At 42.0% G+C, this 16968-nt stretch overlaps 1 protein-coding gene across 1 annotated transcript in view; it reads left to right on the top strand.

The window, feature by feature from the left end:
* KCNK2 (potassium two pore domain channel subfamily K member 2) overlaps window positions 1–16968 on the top strand; it is a 130649-nt gene that overhangs the window by 73640 nt on the left and 40041 nt on the right. The window contains exons 4-5 of the mRNA XM_075204246.1: window positions 14825–14985; window positions 16398–16584. Of these exons, the coding sequence (XP_075060347.1) occupies window positions 14825–14985; window positions 16398–16584 (348 nt within the window). The remainder of the gene's footprint in view (window positions 1–14824; window positions 14986–16397; window positions 16585–16968) is intronic.

Consider the following 16968-nt stretch of genomic DNA (forward strand, 5'->3'; position numbering starts at 1 on the left):
TACTGGTAATTTTTTTAGATTTATTCATTATTATGTTTTTTTTATTTACATCTGTATATGCATTTTTGTTGTACACATTTTTATATCATGTGTGTTTTTCAGTTTAATGCTATGAATAGGCGTCAGCGTTCTGTAGTAGTCTCATACGCAGTGAAGATATAATTTATGGCCAATAAGCACTCCTCAGGAGACTACAAATCGATAATGTCTCAAATGCTCAAGTGAGCGCTGATGGTGTTTGAAACGCAAACACCCTGAATTCTGTGAAGTGGGTGTAACTCTGAAAGTGGAAGTCCTCATACAATCATTGGGTCCAGGAAGTGCTTGAAAGAACTGAATGTATTGCTCAATCAAAAACCCGTGAATTCAAACTACTGGTTCTCTGTGCATAAGGATGGTATAACACTGTTCCGGTAATAATAGGGGGACAATCAAGTCTCAATTTGTTAAACCAAATGGTAATTCCCGTAGAGTAAGCAGATCAATTTCTGCACATTCCGGTATTGCAATACTTCGGTATTGTTGAACAAATACATAGACACAAACACGTTTCAATTGAGTGAACCGAATATGAAATACTCTGGAGATAGCAGATCAATCTCTACACAGGGAGATAGTGTGACACTTCATCCGGTAATAGATACATATGCAATACGATACCATGTCGTGATGAATCTCCGAGATCAGTCTTAATCCATTCGGCATATATTTCACCCCGCAGTGGAACGCATGTGCGTTCCACCAACAGGAAGTTCGGCATTTGGAACGCAAGTTTGCGTTCCAAATGCAAAACTTCCTGTCAGGGGAACTCACATGCGTTCCACTGTGGAACTTAACATCTGCGGGACCGGACACCAGGAAGTTCACCCGTGTATAAGCCGAGGGGGCCTTTTTCAGCACACAAAAATGTGCTGAAAAACTCGGCTTATACACGAGTATATACGGTATATATAAAAAAATAGAGTATATTCCTAAAACATATATTGAGGCGCTATTTGTTAACCAAGGGATTCTATAGTAATTCACACAGTCTCAGTGGAAAGTTAACCTGTTTGTTACTAGTATTTACTCAATGACTGTCCAAGGAAATAATACATATAATATAACTGTGTTATATTATTGACTGAATATTGATAAGAAAAGAACATACAACAAATATATTTGAAGCTGTTGCAAATCAACCAAACATAAATAAAAGTAAAAAATAAATCACACTCAAAGAATGGTGGGAATTATTATTACTGTACATAGTCTCATTATGTTCTTAATATAAATAGACTGGCAGTAAATAAAGTTGGTTTTATTTAATAATAAACCTGAGTAACTGGTATCCCTGCTTGCAACTTGCTGCCATCTCCAATAATAAATGGAGCCTCCCTCTGTTGGACAAAGAAGAAACGTTATAGCCGGAAATGGACAATTGCCCAATAGTTCTTAATATGCCTCTGAGCCCCGTCCATTGCTTCCACTTTTGGACATCCCCTTTACCTAGTTGGCGCTTGTAGAGGAGCACGTCCGTTTGTCGAGGTTGTACTCTAGTCAGATGGACATTCGTACATCTCCCTGCTCGTCACCTTTGCAATACTGATACAGAATTTGTTGCCTTGCAAGTTTGCTTTAGCCTTTGCGATTGAAGAGTGTGACGGCTGTCCTTTTTGTTTTGTTTCTTCTGTTCTTGTAGGTGATAATGGCTTCACACAAGACTCTTGAATGATGATTCCTTCCCAGGCAATCTACTTCTCAGGCGAAGTTTATTGAAGCCCATTGTGCCAAGGGTGGCGCCATTGAGCAGGACATTAGGGTCTCCAAGACATACCTGTACTGCTGCTTCTTACCTGAGTTGGCGAGCCTCCGTTCTTTCCCTTAGGCAGGTACATAGAGCCGATGTAGTGTTTCTGTTGTAGTGTCTATATTGTACAGTGTTTCGGCGAAGCCTAGTTTTTCATCGTGGCGGTCTGCAGGACTTGCTGCATGCCGAATTTCTGGCGGACCTATAAAAAACGTTAAACTATTTTTATAGTTTGTCTATACACAAATTTTAACGGTGTTAAAAGGAATAACCTTTTATGCCTTTTTTCCTTCCGATTAGTTCTACGGCTCATGTAGATGATTGCCATATAGATGCACTAGGAAAAGAGTTGGTACCCCTGTCCCACTGTATGTTTCTCTGAATTTCTAAGTGAAAAGAAGTTATCACAACCCCTGATAGGTACAGAATTAAACAATACATAGTTCTGTATATTCAATTCCCCCTTAACACCGCAGCGTTAAACCTATTACCATCAATACAATAATTTTAACACTGCAAAAAGCCGACGTTGTAATTACCGTATTAACGGTAATAATGCGCACTATTACCGTAATATTGGTAATAGTGCGCAGGCCGGGTTACTTTTGACAGTAACACAGCCAATTGAATATGCCTCTATGTGTTTGATCAATTGAATTGATTGAAAAAAATAATAGTGAATGTGGTATGTGACCTTAAATTAAGCTAGGAGAAGACTGGCTGCCCCAAAAAGCAGAGGAACTGCTGAAGTCAAAGCAAAGTCTGCATGGGTATATAGAAATGCAGGACACGTTTTCCATTTGGAAAAGGGAAGAGACACCAAAACTGCACAGTTGCCGTCTGTTTAATGCATAGGCAAACCGAGTGCCTGGAAACCCCCCTCCAAGCCTGGGGCACTGTATAATTGAGGTGGCTGTACCCTGACCCACTTCACATGGCTCCGCTTAAAAAGGGAGAGCTGCGTGCACCTAACAGTAGTGCATGCAGCATTGCCCATGTATCTTATAGGGATAGGAAGAGTTGGAGAGCAGCCGAGCACTGTCTAATATTATAGCCACGCCCCCATGCATGCTGGTCACACCCACTGGTGGCGTAGTGTGGAAACCCCCCTCTACAAATCCTGCGTTTGACCCTGTAATTGGTGACCGGACTAGTACATCAGATTGGTGCAAATCTGTTAGATGCTGGTTACATGTCTGGAAATGTTGTAGTAAACATGGAGGAGCTCAAGAAAGAGTCTCAGCTGATGACCTCTGAAAAATATACAAAGACCTGCACAAAAAATCCAGCAAAGTAAAGCAAATGGTATAGAGGGTCTTGTTTAGAAAAATCTTTTTTTTAACGCCTTGAGAACAAATACCGAAAATTAAGGATGAAACGCAGGCCAATAATACCTGTAATAATATTATTTTTCACATCTTTTAACGCCTTTACAATGACACCTGGGCATCCACGGTTTCCACCTCAGTCCAAGTTTATTTGGAGTTTGACAGTGAGTGGCAGATAAGAAATGAAGTGCAAGTATTTTGCACTTAGCCAGTTGATATTTGAAGAAAGCAAAAAGATTTTGTAAGAAAAAAACTTGATGTTTTATTGGTTCTAGTCTAGATGTATTGGCCGATATGTACATGTTTGTGTTTGCTTTTCTGTGATTGTCTTTTTGTGGATTTGTCGTGGTTTTGGTTTTGGATTAATAATCGGACTGACGCTCTCTACTCATTCTGTACTGAAAACTTTTTGGTAAGATATCTACTTTAGAATATTTCTACCCATATTATTAATGTCAGGGGATTTTTTTTCTGGATCACTGTCCTTGTCCTGCTAAAGTTATTATATTAATAAGTGCAACGCACCTAATCTATAGCAGGTTGTACAACTATCTGCTATAGTGAACTAAAGTATCTAGACACAATTTGCTAAGATTTTAGCACAAGTAATAGATTAATTGACATAGGTGTTACAGTGTTCTGTCTATCAGTATGCCTTAAATGAGCATGTAAAAATGATCAAAGTGGACTTATTATGATTATTTTTGTATACTGTCGTTTTCTCCCACCTTACAAATAAAGGATGTTGATAGTTGTAGAATTTAGAGATAGTTAGATTCAAATTTTACTCATCGTTGCCTTCTCTCCCGGAATGTCCGTGAGGCTCCCGAATTTATGGGAGTTCTCCCGGACTCCTTTCTGCCAAATTCTTAGTGGAATGGGTGGGGAAGTGAACCTTAGTGACGCGATTCAAAGCAAGTCGCGTCAACCTAGCCCCGCTCCCTGCAGCAATAGGCTGAAAATTGTGTCCTTTACCAGAGGGGTGGGGCCTAATGACGTGGCTCACCAGGCCACTCCCCCAGGACACGGCAGTGAGATCTCCCCTCCTGGAGGGCAAGTATGATTTTACTCATCAAAACAACAACAATGATGCTCTCTCTCCTCCACAGACTTCCTCTAGCTTCCACAGAAAGAGAACTGTGAGCTATAGAAGAAGCCAGCCTGGGAGTGAGCTAATGCTGATATAAGTGATAAATATTCTCTATACAGAGTTGCATAATAGGATGGCACTATATAAATAAACAATAATAACAATAATAATAATAATAGAATAGAGAGATAGTATAGAGATGTATCTTGACAGTGTTAGTAGTAAATGCTAAAGTGGTATTACCCTATTAGTACACAATAAAATAATGTAATAAGGTTGTCTGAAGAGTTGTCACATACCTCCCAACATTTGAGATGGGAGGGGCCACTTCATGTTAGGGGTGTAGCCACATAACGAAGATGGTGTGACCATGCCCCCAGGGGGAGGGCCTACCGCTTCCCTCCAAACACCCATACAATGCAGCGCTCCCCTGCTGTATGTGCGCACAGCAGACGTTCACTGCTGCTACGCTACACAGAGTGTCATGCGGGACAGACACATCCGTGGGTGGGGTGGCAGCACAGAAATTGGGACGGTCATACCAAAATCAGGAATGTTGGTTGGTATGGTTATCAATAAATACATAGGTCGCATTTTCAGTATAAAATATAATTACACTTCGAATAAATCAAGTACAAAAATCTGTTGTTTTTCCCTTTAAAATCAAACGAGAAATGCTGATTTTTTTGCAGTAGTCCAAATGAAAATGTCGATTAAGTTATATAATATAGCCGCAGCGCTAAATAATCAAGTATAATCAACTGGAAGGGGTCAATGATCAATCAGCCAATCTGAAGCTGCTAGATAACAATGCTGAGAGTCATTATCATCATTGTATCCACGTGTGTGTTACAATTATGCGAACGCGCCCTTAATTGTACCCAATTAATTCATGCTTGCCTGTGCCGTACCCTGTTCCTCCTTGCCTGGCGTACAGAGGCGCAAGTCAACAAAAACAATAGATGGACGTACTCCGTATTCAGTATCTTACACCAAAAAGCAGACCTAGGTCCAACTCTAAATAATCCACAATGTTAAGGAACAAAGGCACAAAAATATAACATAACACCTGGTGACAGGCCTATGTTACAATCACTGTAAATCTCTGTAGCGTGCAGAGTAATTGTAATAGGAAACATTTTTTATCAACCGAAAGCTCTGATTTCTTTTTCTTTTGCTTGATCTCAATAAAAAATGATGTTGTTTTTTTTTTTTGTCTTCGGAAAAAATGCTCAAATCTCTACATGTGTTCTTTACCTTTGAGCCAGTCAGTCACATCTGCTTTTTTTCTTACTAATCAAAAAATTGTACCAGGCTAATCCATTAGTTCTTTTATCACTGTTTGTAGGTAAGGAAAAGTGATGTCTTTGAAGAAGATATTATTATCTGCTCAATGTAATTCATGGGTTTGTCATGAAATGGTATAACGCGGTGGCAGGGGTCAGCATGTGCTAATGCTTTTGATTTTCCAGTAAATTGAAATCTTGAGTATTGCTAACATACTTTAATGTCTTCATCATTGTACATAATGACTACTAGGTGGCTTTACCAAGTAATATACAGTAGAATATTGACCGTACGTGGATGCAATCTAGTTGTTCAGCTCAAACAGTTGGACCTGTGTCCAAATTCCACTGACCAGGAGTGTGGCTCAATGACCAGGTTGTACGTTGTCCTATGTACTCTCAGGTCTGGTGATGACCAATAGGAGCTGGCTGTCAATTTTTAGCCAAGGTGGGCGGGGTTAAAGACTTGGTTTAGCAGCCTATTAGGAACATTTTAAAGGGAAAAACATGCAGGTAGCCCAGTGACCCAGCCCGAGACACTGTGGGACCAGCCTGGGTGACAATGCCCTCAGCCAACCCCTGTTGACCACTCATATGGGATGATAATGGTCTTTAAGTGATCAGACTTTTCTTTTATTTCATCAAATATAATCAGATTTTTATTATTTAGAATGATCTTCGATTGGCCAATTTTGTTGAATTGGCTGACTAGATCTGTACATTTGTGGCCTCATTAGTTATCTGACACCGATACAGTATATTTATTCCGGTTGATAGCCATATTTTTTTTAAGATGACAGAGCACCTTTTTATAATTGTTCATCATCTTCCATTTATTCGTGTGTTCCTGGTTTTGAGGTCAGAAGGGTTAGAACCAAGAGTGGAACAGAACATAGCCGGAACCCATAGCAATGACTGGGATAGGACCTGGAGATGCTACTCCAGCCTCCTGGTCCCCTGCTCTGCTCTAAAGAGGCCAACGTCCTGCTCTTTGAGAAAAGAGGAGGCCTAGGGTGGGTGCGTGACCCGGCATTTTTGTCCCCCACCCCACCTCAGACCTTAAATTTTGCTGCACTCTCTGCAGTGCAGATGTTCCACCCCCGGTCAGATCAGTCTGTAGCAAGTGTGGCCAATATATCAGGGATATTTGCAGAGTATTTCAGGCGATGGGTTTGTTAATCTTGTGGGAGGCAGTGACTTGTCCTCTCGGGGTTATGTTTGTAAGAGCAGGGCTGCATGTGATAGGGGCAGTGTGAAGACGTGAGAAGAAGAATGAAGGCAGACTGTAAGCCACAGACTGAGCGTTGGATACTGAAAGCGGATGAATCCCCCCAACAGCACAGAGTAGTAATGGGAGGCGAAAAGATTGTGGTGTCAAATGCACCTCTTTTAGGGCTCTCATATTTTTTAAACTGAAAAACAAGGATACCCCCATTACCTGAGGTTTGTTCAGGCAGTAAAATCCTCCACATACGTCCTTTTTGGTGGAAACAATGCACAATAGGTGAGAAACCTACCCCTGCCCACCCTGTTATGTATGTTGGATGTACCACATGAATTATGGGAAAACTAGCATCTTGTTTTAAGTATTTTATGAAAATAGGTGGTCGGTCCTGGGGAAACCAGGACAGACTGGAGCCCCAACCTCTTTATGAAATGACAAACTTTGCTTCCATTGGTAAATTAGAGACCTCAATTTAGACCATTATTCATTTAATCTAATTGAGATTTGCATTGATTTATGTGTTATTAAAGTATGACTGAGTCAGAGTTAGTTGACAAATATTGTAGGCATCTTATCGAAGTGATTACATCACATCTTAGCTTAATCACTCTTTACTCATATCACTCAACGGTGCTGATCTAGGCAGGAGAGTTCTGTTTTTAGGGGACTGTCCCTCCGTCCGATAGTCAGCATTTTTGTCCCTACTCCTGGTGAGTTGGCAGGTAGGACCCTGCTGGTGACATCACAATGGTGAGTTGGGGAAGAGAGGATTGGGGTGGTTTAGTGCTTCTAAAGCACTTGGCACGCTCCTGGAGGATGTGGCACACCCCTCTTTGTGTAGCTACACCTCGAAGGGGGTATGACTATGCCCCCCTGACCTGATTGGGATGTAAGATTTATTGACCAGTTAGAAATTAAATACCAAGCAACCATTTAATGAGTGTCAAAGGGCTCATACACACTACCATTGAAAAACAATGGTACTTAAAGTTTGTCAATATGTCGACCCTTTAGCAGAGCGTTCAATGTGCATTCGGAGTGTGTTTATTACATATCTCAAAGCTTCCCAGCAAATCACTGTATAAAGAGCTTAGGACAAAGGAATTTACATTCTGTTTAAAGACATACTTTCTCCAAAACTCTATGGGGAATTGCGGGTATCGGAAAGTGATATGTTGGGTGTACAGCCATTATTTTTTTAATTTATTTTTGCTCTTTGCAAGATGATTTTATACACAATTATAAGGATTATGCTGGTGGGTTTTTGCCCTGAAGAGAGGTAGGGATAAAAGGAGACATTTGAGAGAGTGGGCAGAGAAGGTCCTAGGTTCACCCACTGGTATCTCAGCACCTGTAAGAGGGACGCTTCACTTTACTTTTATGTAATTATGGAGGTACCCCTAAAACGTCATGAGTGTACCCCAATGACTAACACTACTTTTGATGAGCTGCTGAAAATTGTACAACCAAACCTCCTGAAAAGCAACACCAACATGAGGACGTCTATATATGCGGAAGAGAAGCCATAAAGTAATTTAATATTATGATCTGTATTGCCCAGTAAATTAAATGTATATAAAATAAGTTATTAACCGCAAGCAGCAACAAGAACGGCTACTAGAGGCCAATGGGGAGATCCAATGCTTGTATAAAAGTTTCCCATAACAAGTAGTCCTTCCATCTAGATCATGCCTGGCCAACTCTGGCTCTGCAGTAGTTGTAAAACTACAGGTCCCAACATGCTTTGCCAGTAGATATCCAGCGGATAGCTGGCAAGGTATACAGGGACTTGTAGTTTCACATTACGTGGAGAGCCATGAGCCTGGTCTAGGCCATGTTACTTCTCATTGGCTTCTAATACCATTCTTGTTTTTGCTGTAAGGAATTTATTCATTCTTATAGTATTGTAGATTTGGGGGTGTCTATTTAGGAAATAGAGAAAATACGGAAATCTAACAAAGTCTGGAGTTTTTGCTGAATGTGGGGATTTTTTTCCTCTATATCAAAGCCCCCAGACCCTTGAAGGCTATCCCCGGGTTGTAGCCTTTCGCTGGGGCCTCTGGCAAAACTTCCCCGTCTATGGGCAGAGGGACCCTCACTGGCCTGCCGATCGGTAAGACTGCTCTTACCATAGCCAGCCGGTATCACCGGGTATCTCAGCATCGCTCATCTCCCCTGGTGACAATTTATCGATATATGCCTGCAAGAGAAGGTTTTCAGCGATAGAAAATCTTAATTTTGTAACACTCTTGATAAATAGACCCTTCAGTTTGGAAACTAAAGAGCTGATTTTATCAGAATGAATTGCTCCCTTTTGTATCATTGTGGTCTATGTTAGAGAGTATTTCACTTTCTCACTTCTGATCGTCAACACTATACCTGGTTTGTGTTTAATACAGAAAACGGATCTTAAGAGGGATAGATTTTTTTTAATAAAAAAATGGTGGGTGGCTGAATATAACAGGAAGTTATATAAATTATAAATTTGAAGATATAAATGTTACATTTGTTAATTATTATTGTTAGATACTGGATAATTATGCTTCCTTTTTCATTTTATTCTTGTAAATATGACAATTTGTGATTCATTAAGGAAAGAAGGGCAAAAAATTGAGTAAGTTTTCTTACTCAAGTTTTCTGGACAAAACCATGTTACAATGCTTAGGGGTGTAAAATGAGTTTATTATTTTGCACATAAGGAAAATACTGGCTGTTTTTTCATGTAGCACACACATGCTTGATGGGTTATTTTTACACTGAAATTAAAAGTTGATCTAGGACATGCCCTTTCCCAAATACAAATCTGTCTGCACATTTTACATTTACCTGCCCCTCCAATGCAACATGGTTTTGTCTTACTTACTTACTTTTGTTTAACTTTCCTTAATGAACCAGGCATATAGTGCACAAGTATTACTGAGCCACATGGAGTTACATGAAAAGCAATGTTATGCCTGAGCCTACTGAGGATATACTGAGAGCTTTCTGATGTATTCTTCAAAACATCACACTTTCCAAATTGCATTGGTGAACCGGATGGCAAGTGTGTCCGCCTGTAGATGCCACCTAAGAGTTATTCAATGGTTTACAACTACAAAATTATTTTCTGTTGAGTTAATGGCAATTATTAACCCAACAATAAGAGATCCCATGCCGTAGAATGGACCATAGAATAGGAAAAAGAAAATAACGTGTAATGTTTCATAGATGTGTTGAAGGAACAAAGAATGTACTTCTCACCTATTTTTGATGTGCTAAACGTGTGCAGAAATGAATGCTGAAAGCTATGATATTTTCTCTGTGTTGCTTTCTCAATTTTTCTCACATTTTCACCATGTGAAAGACACAAATATATATGCAGTGTAGGATGTAATGGTAATCATCTTTACCATGAAGAATAAATACATTTTGCTCACTGGTTATAGGTGAAATGAAAACTTTAAAATAAATTGCAATGTAGTGATTCTCCTGTATTCAACAATAAAATGCTTAACGGCTGATATCTTTACTTCCTTTAACCCCCCTTAACTTTATTTTATCCATTCTTGAATAAATGACACAGCATGTTAGTGTGGAAAAAATAACAGAGTTTATTTTGTTATTTTATTTTAGTTTATTTATAAGGTATGGTGTTGGAGAAAAGAGTAGTCAGTTTGACATCCACCAGGCAAACCAGGATGCCCCAGCATTAACCATGGGACACCCGCAGATGGGGGACACCCACACACACCCCGGGCGCACATATCTACCTTATATGGGGCATTCGCCCTGGGCACTACAGAACCTGCAACCCTTCTGGGTTAACGAATGCAACCACAAACCGACCCGCATGGGTGGTACTTGTACTGAGACTATAGCCGTCTCCATCGAAGAGAGGAGGTTTAATGGTGCCCGCTACCGTAATGTGCGCCCTAACCACTGGCCGTTGACTGCACTGCGTTTTTCGGCCACGTCCGAATCCATAGGACCCGAGGCCCGCCACCAACCTACCCTATCGATGCTAAACTCCTGTAAACATTCCCTATAAACCAAACCATGCCCTCATCACTCATATGAACACCATCCCGCCTATAGAGCGAAGGGGGTTCTGAAATCTAATGAGCGGATGCTCAAACCGCAAGCCACTTAGAGAGCCGGGCTACCACAAAATTACCTTTATTCCTGCCTTTGACCTATCTAATTAACCACTAAAGACCCCAAAATGAAGATGTGACCCTTGCTGCCGAATGCAACGCAGCCCAATGAACGCATGAGTGACCTAGCACCCAAATATGTCACGGGATCGGGTAGTCTGTAAAGTCAGGAAAGCACGACAAAACATAACGATACATAAGCAACGGTAGTGGGTCTAGCTGTTGTACTGCGACCAGCCCACCTGTGGGCTACCATTCTTGCAGACTGACCACTCAATCACTTTTCTCCTGCTTTAGTGGTAGCCTGCCCAGATTACAGCACGGGAGCTGCTTATTCATCGAGGGATGTGGGGGCAGGACATTTTTTTTCTGAAGTCAGTAAAGATACAGCAGCCCTGGGGCCTGATTCATTAAGGATCTTAACTTGAGAAACTTCTTATTTAAGTCTCCTGGACAAAACCATGTTACAATGCAAGGGGTGCAAATTAGTTTTCTGTTTTGCACATAAGTTAAATACTGCCTGTTTTTTCATGTAGCACACAAATATCAACTTTAAATTTCAGTGTACAAATAAGCTATTAAGTATTTGTGTGCTACATGAAAAAACAGGCAGTATTTAACTTATGTGCAAAACAGAAAACTAATTTGCACCCCTTGCATTGTAACATGGTTTTGTCCAGGAGTCTTAAATAAGAAGTTTCTCAAGTTAAGATCCTTAATGAATCAGGCCCCTGATTATCAGGTTGATGATGATAACTGGTATATCTTAACTTCGTCCACATCTATAGGGTATGCGAGATTCAAACTTGCATACGTGCAATTCAAAATAAGCACGGAAAAATGCACCTGTTCACACACAGCTTTGCATGTACAATTAGGCCAAATGTTACTCTAAATCAGTCTCAACCTGTATTCCATAATGCTGTGATATTGAGCGGACTGACATACGGAAAACATTCATGGGAATTTTTTACCCCAAGGACTATACACAGGACACACGGTCACCCCCTAGGGTTAGAGGAGAAGAAAATTCACAACCAACAAAGGAATATATTCTTTACAGTAAGGGCAGTCAAGATATGGAATTCACTATCAGGGAAGGTTGTGATGGCAAACTCAATTGATATGTTTAAGAAAGGGTTAGACAAATTTTTAGCAGAAAAGTGTATCCAGGGATACGACCATTCAGTAAAATGAAAGATAGTAGTTTATATAGGGTAAAAATAGGACTGCAATATTGGGTCTGGGGGGATTTTCACAATTGCAACAGATTGGCGGTCGCTTACTCTGGATCAATTTCAAATATAAGTGAGGGAATCGCAGGAGATCCAAAATAGGTTGAACTTGATGGACTGGTGTCTTTTTTCAACCTCATTAACTATGTTATAGGGTCTGAATCATGTTCGGAGGTAAGTACTGTGTCTTGCGTGAAATAGCTCTGTGCATCCCCAGAAACAGCCCTTACACCAGTGGTTCCCAAACTTTTGCAGTTCACGGCACCCTTAGAGTCTCCAAATCTTTTCAAGGCACCCCTCCAAAATAATTACTGAGCAGTCCTGTTTTATAAGTAGTTGGGTCAAAAAATTGTAATAAGTATTTAGGTCAGGACAGAAATACTTATTTAGTTGTATGCAAAAATGCCCCCTCTACATCCAGACACACTGCCCCCTCTGCATCCAGTCACTCTGCCCCCTCTGACGCTGCCCCCTCTGCCATCTCTCACGCTGTCCCCTCTCACTGCCCTCTGTCACGCTGTCCCCCCTCCTCTGTCACGCTGTCCTCCTCCTCTGCCCTCTGTCCTCCTCCTCTGCCCTCTGCCACTCTGTACCGCTCATCTGCCCTCTGTCCCCCTCCTCTGCCCTCTGTCACACTGTCCCCCTCCTCTGTCACACTGTTCCCCTCCTATGCCCTCTGTCACACTTCCCCCTCTGCATCCAGTCACGCTGCCCCCTCTGCCCTCTGTCACCTCTCACTGCCCTCTGTCACGCTGTCCCCCTCCTCTGCCCTCTGTCACACTGCCCCCTCTGCGTCCAGGCACTCTGCCCCCTCTGCAGCCCTCTGTCACGCTGCCCCCCTCTGCAGCACTCTGTCACTCTGTTGCCCTCTGTCACTCTGCTGCCCTCTGTCCTCCTCCGCTGACCGCTGTCCTCCTCCGCTTCCCGCTGTTCTCCTCCGCTGCCCGCTGTCCTCCTTTGCTTCCCTCTGTCCTCCTCCGCTTCCCTCTGTCCTCCTCCGCTTCCCTCTGTCCTCCTCCGCTGCCCTCTGTCCTCCTCCGCTGCCCTCTGTCCTCCTCCGCTTCCCTCTGTCCTCCTCCGCTTCCCTCTGTCCTCCTCCGCTTCCCTCTGTCCTCCTCCGCTGCCCTCTGTCCTCCTCCGCTTCCCGCTGTCCTCCTCCGCTTCCCTCTGTCCTCCTCCGCTTCCCTCTGTCCTCCTCCGCTTCCCTCTGTCCTCCTCCGCTTCCCTCTGTCCTCCTCCGCTGCCCTCTGTCCTCCTCCGCTTCCCGCTGTCCTCCTCCGCTTCCCTCTGTCCTCCTCCGCTTCCCTCTGTCCTCCTCCGCTGCCCTCTGTCCTCCTCCGCTTCCCGCTGTCCTCCTCCGCTTCCCGCTGTCCTCCTCCGCTTCCCTCTGTCCTCCTCCGCTTCCCTCTGTCCTCCTCCGCTTCCCTCTGTCCTCCTCCGCTTCCCGCTGTCCTCCTCCGCTTCCCGCTGTCCTCCTCCGCTTCCCTCTGTCCTCCTCCGCTTCCCTCTGTCCTCCTCCGCTTCCCTCTGTCCTCCTCCGCTTCCCGCTGTCCTCCTCCGCTTCTTTCTGTCCTCCTCCGCTTCCCGCTGTCCTCCTTCGCTTCTCCCAGCCATAAAAAAAAAGAAAGAGCACATAAACTTACCAATCCGCCGGGCGCCGGGACCCAGCAGCCTCCTCTCTACCGCAGCTGTCACTGACGTCGATATTCAGTGACAGCTGCGGGAGAGAGGAGGCTGCTGGGTCCCGGCACCCGGCGGATTGGTAAGTTTATGTGCTCTTTTTTTTTTTATGGCTGGCCTGTGGCACCCCAGTGACAGCGCCGCGGCACCCCTGGGAGCCGCGGCGCACAGTTTGGGAACCGCCGCCTTACGCCAATGAAAAATGACACTTACGACTATGATTTGAAGGGCGTAGCGGGGGAGGGAGGAGAGGGATGAATGTTGGGAGTGTACAGGAAGGGTGTGCCAATGCAGATGTGGCCGATTCAAGTCCTGTGTTTCTCGTAAGTGCGGTTTTCTTGGCCGTATCATTTGCACCAGCTACAGGGCAGGTGTAAGTGCCGAGTGATAGTCTTTATATTAGAAACTACACATATGCGTGCCACTAGCTAGCACAGAACATGTGTATGAAAGTAAGATAGACCATACAAATACATTATATATACAGTACACATTAAGAACATCTTAATGTAAAATAAAAAAATATACTTTTTTTTTTTAAAATAACAATCCATATTTGTATTAATGATTATACTGCCTAGAGTTGTTCTTTTATTTTATAATAGAATTGTTTTTGCATGCGTTCTGATGGGACTTTATATTGCACATACTTTTGTGCGTATCCTGCAGTCTGATCTGTGTGTATACATGCAGTAGGTAACGTTTAGGCAGAGCAGACTTACACCCAGACTCCAACTGAACCGTATCTTATATCCACTTGGATTTGAATATGGTCAGAAATACACTCAAGTTTTTTCATGCTAGTTGCGTGCAGATTTCTTCCAAACAGGCCCACAATGTTTACATATAAGTCAAAGTTGCTCTGGAATATGAAAAACCTGATATACCTTCATTTTTGTGTATTACACAATGAGAAGAGTCAGTGATATATCCAAGCTGAAATCCTTAGGAACAACATCACAAAAGCCACTCTAGAAGGAGAATAAAATTTATATTTCTTGTATCCATTTGTCTTATAAATCGCTAACATTTCACCTTTTTCTTATTTTTCTCTCCAGGCTTTGGGAACATCTCACCACGAACAAAAGGTGGAAAGATCTTCTGTATTATCTACGCTCTGCTAGGAATTCCTTTGTTTGGATTCTTATTAGCTGGAGTTGGGGATCAACTAGGAACCATATTTGGCAAAGGGATAGCTCGAGTGGAGGATATCTTTGTAGTAAGTATATACTTTTTCTATTAATTAATGAATTCCAGGAGCTTGATCTCTTGTTCAAAGCACAACCAGTAAATACTACAATGGCTTATGTCTGGTTTACTTTAATTAGAGATGTTGCTGTCAGCTTACTTACAGCAAGGGTAGCTTACAGGGCAGTGCAGGTCATGGTGGTAGCACAGGAAGTTTATCTGAATTGGTACAAAAAGGCTCAGTGCACCAGGATGTAGCTATTCATATAGTAGTTTTGCATGAGTGAAAGCAGCAGTCCCACATAGAAGGTTTCTTATCCTTGAACAGCAGCAAGTTAAGTACATTTTAAAGCCAACATCTAATAGTCAGTTTTCTTAGCCGTCCTTCTACAAAACATTATCTCCTTTTCAAAATCTCTCTGGAGGTTCCAAAATATGGCAGTCAGTTACACAGGCACTGGTCACAGCATGTCATGTGAAGGCAGAGGGGGGAGAATTTTACAGTACAGAGGACAGATAGCGCCCAGATGAACATTCCAAAGTTTCTTTGCTCAAAACATCATGTGCCATGGGAATGTGGTTGTCCTGGTAGTCAATGACACTGTACAGAATTAATAGTAGTCTGAGGAAACAAATCAAGGAAAATGTTTGTTTTTTTGTCATGGGATTGCTCAAAAATAAGTTTTTGGATTATAGAAAAGACTAACTAAATAAATTAGCTTATACTAACATGTTAAATGATACGTTACCATCACTTTCATGGAAAGAAACGATAATCCTAGCAGTAAAAATGTAGATTAGAGTAAATGAGAAAACCATTGTTCTTGCCTAATTCCGAACAAGTGACCTGCGGGAGGTTAAAGCTATTCTCTATATATCAAGCAATGAATGGCGAAATGCGCTTGCAATAAATATTTTTGTTTTACATCATTTTGTGAGTATGCTCTTTCATTTTGGACCCCCATAGGTGAACTGCTTGTATGAAGACTTTTACTGCATAATTGGGGGTTGTAGTCACACAACCGTTAGTACCCTAAATCACTCTGTTCTCTAGACTTATACATAACCTTCTCTGTCAGGTCACTGGGAATAATATACTGACACTACACCTCTGTATTTATTCCCCTCTAAGAAACACCAGGTTCTTCAGTTAAGTTCCCACCTTTAAATACATATATACATACCTCCCAACTGTCATTAAGGAAAGTAGAGCAAAAGAGTAGATTAAACAGTGTCAGTGTTTACAGCACCGATCACTCGATTACCACCGATTGTAACATGGTTTTGTCCAGGAGAAAATGTACTCCTTTTTTTGCTCTACTTTCCTTAATGAATCAGACCCAATATCTCCCAGCATAGAATATCTAGAGATAGGACGCTGCACCACAAATAGTAAGCCTTCACATAATATCTAATCACTAATTTAACAATTATTTTTTACAGAAATGGAATGTGAGTCAGACAAAAATCCGCATCATCTCCACTGTCATCTTCATCCTGTTTGGATGTATCCTGTTTGTTGCTATTCCGGCTGTCATTTTCCAACACATCGAGAACTGGCACACGTTAGATGCCTTCTACTTCGTGGTCATCACCTTGACAACCATTGGATTCGGAGACTACGTGGCTGGTAAGATGTTGGTGTCATAACCCTGCCAGAATTTCCTGCACGAACACTTTGGTGTAATGACACTTACCTTAAATATGTTGTGCCCACGTGTATGTGTATCATTTAGAAGAAATATCAACTAATGGGGAGGAGAGGATGAAGAACTCTATTTCTATTGAATCCTTGAGAATTCAAACAAAAAATAACTTTCTGATATTTGGAAAATAATCCCTCATTCTAAAGAGAACCTTTCCATCCATAAGATTCGCTATTTTTTTGTAAGTGGAAAAGGGGACGGTTTTACCCAGTCATTATAGACGTGTACATATTGTCAGTAACCGTGATACTTGTGCAGACTTGAACTTAGCATATGTTTTATTATGTATTGTATTATATGTTCATAGG

Source organism: Mixophyes fleayi, chromosome 3 (genome assembly GCF_038048845.1).
Source record: "Mixophyes fleayi isolate aMixFle1 chromosome 3, aMixFle1.hap1, whole genome shotgun sequence".
Lineage (NCBI taxonomy): Eukaryota > Metazoa > Chordata > Amphibia > Anura > Limnodynastidae > Mixophyes > Mixophyes fleayi.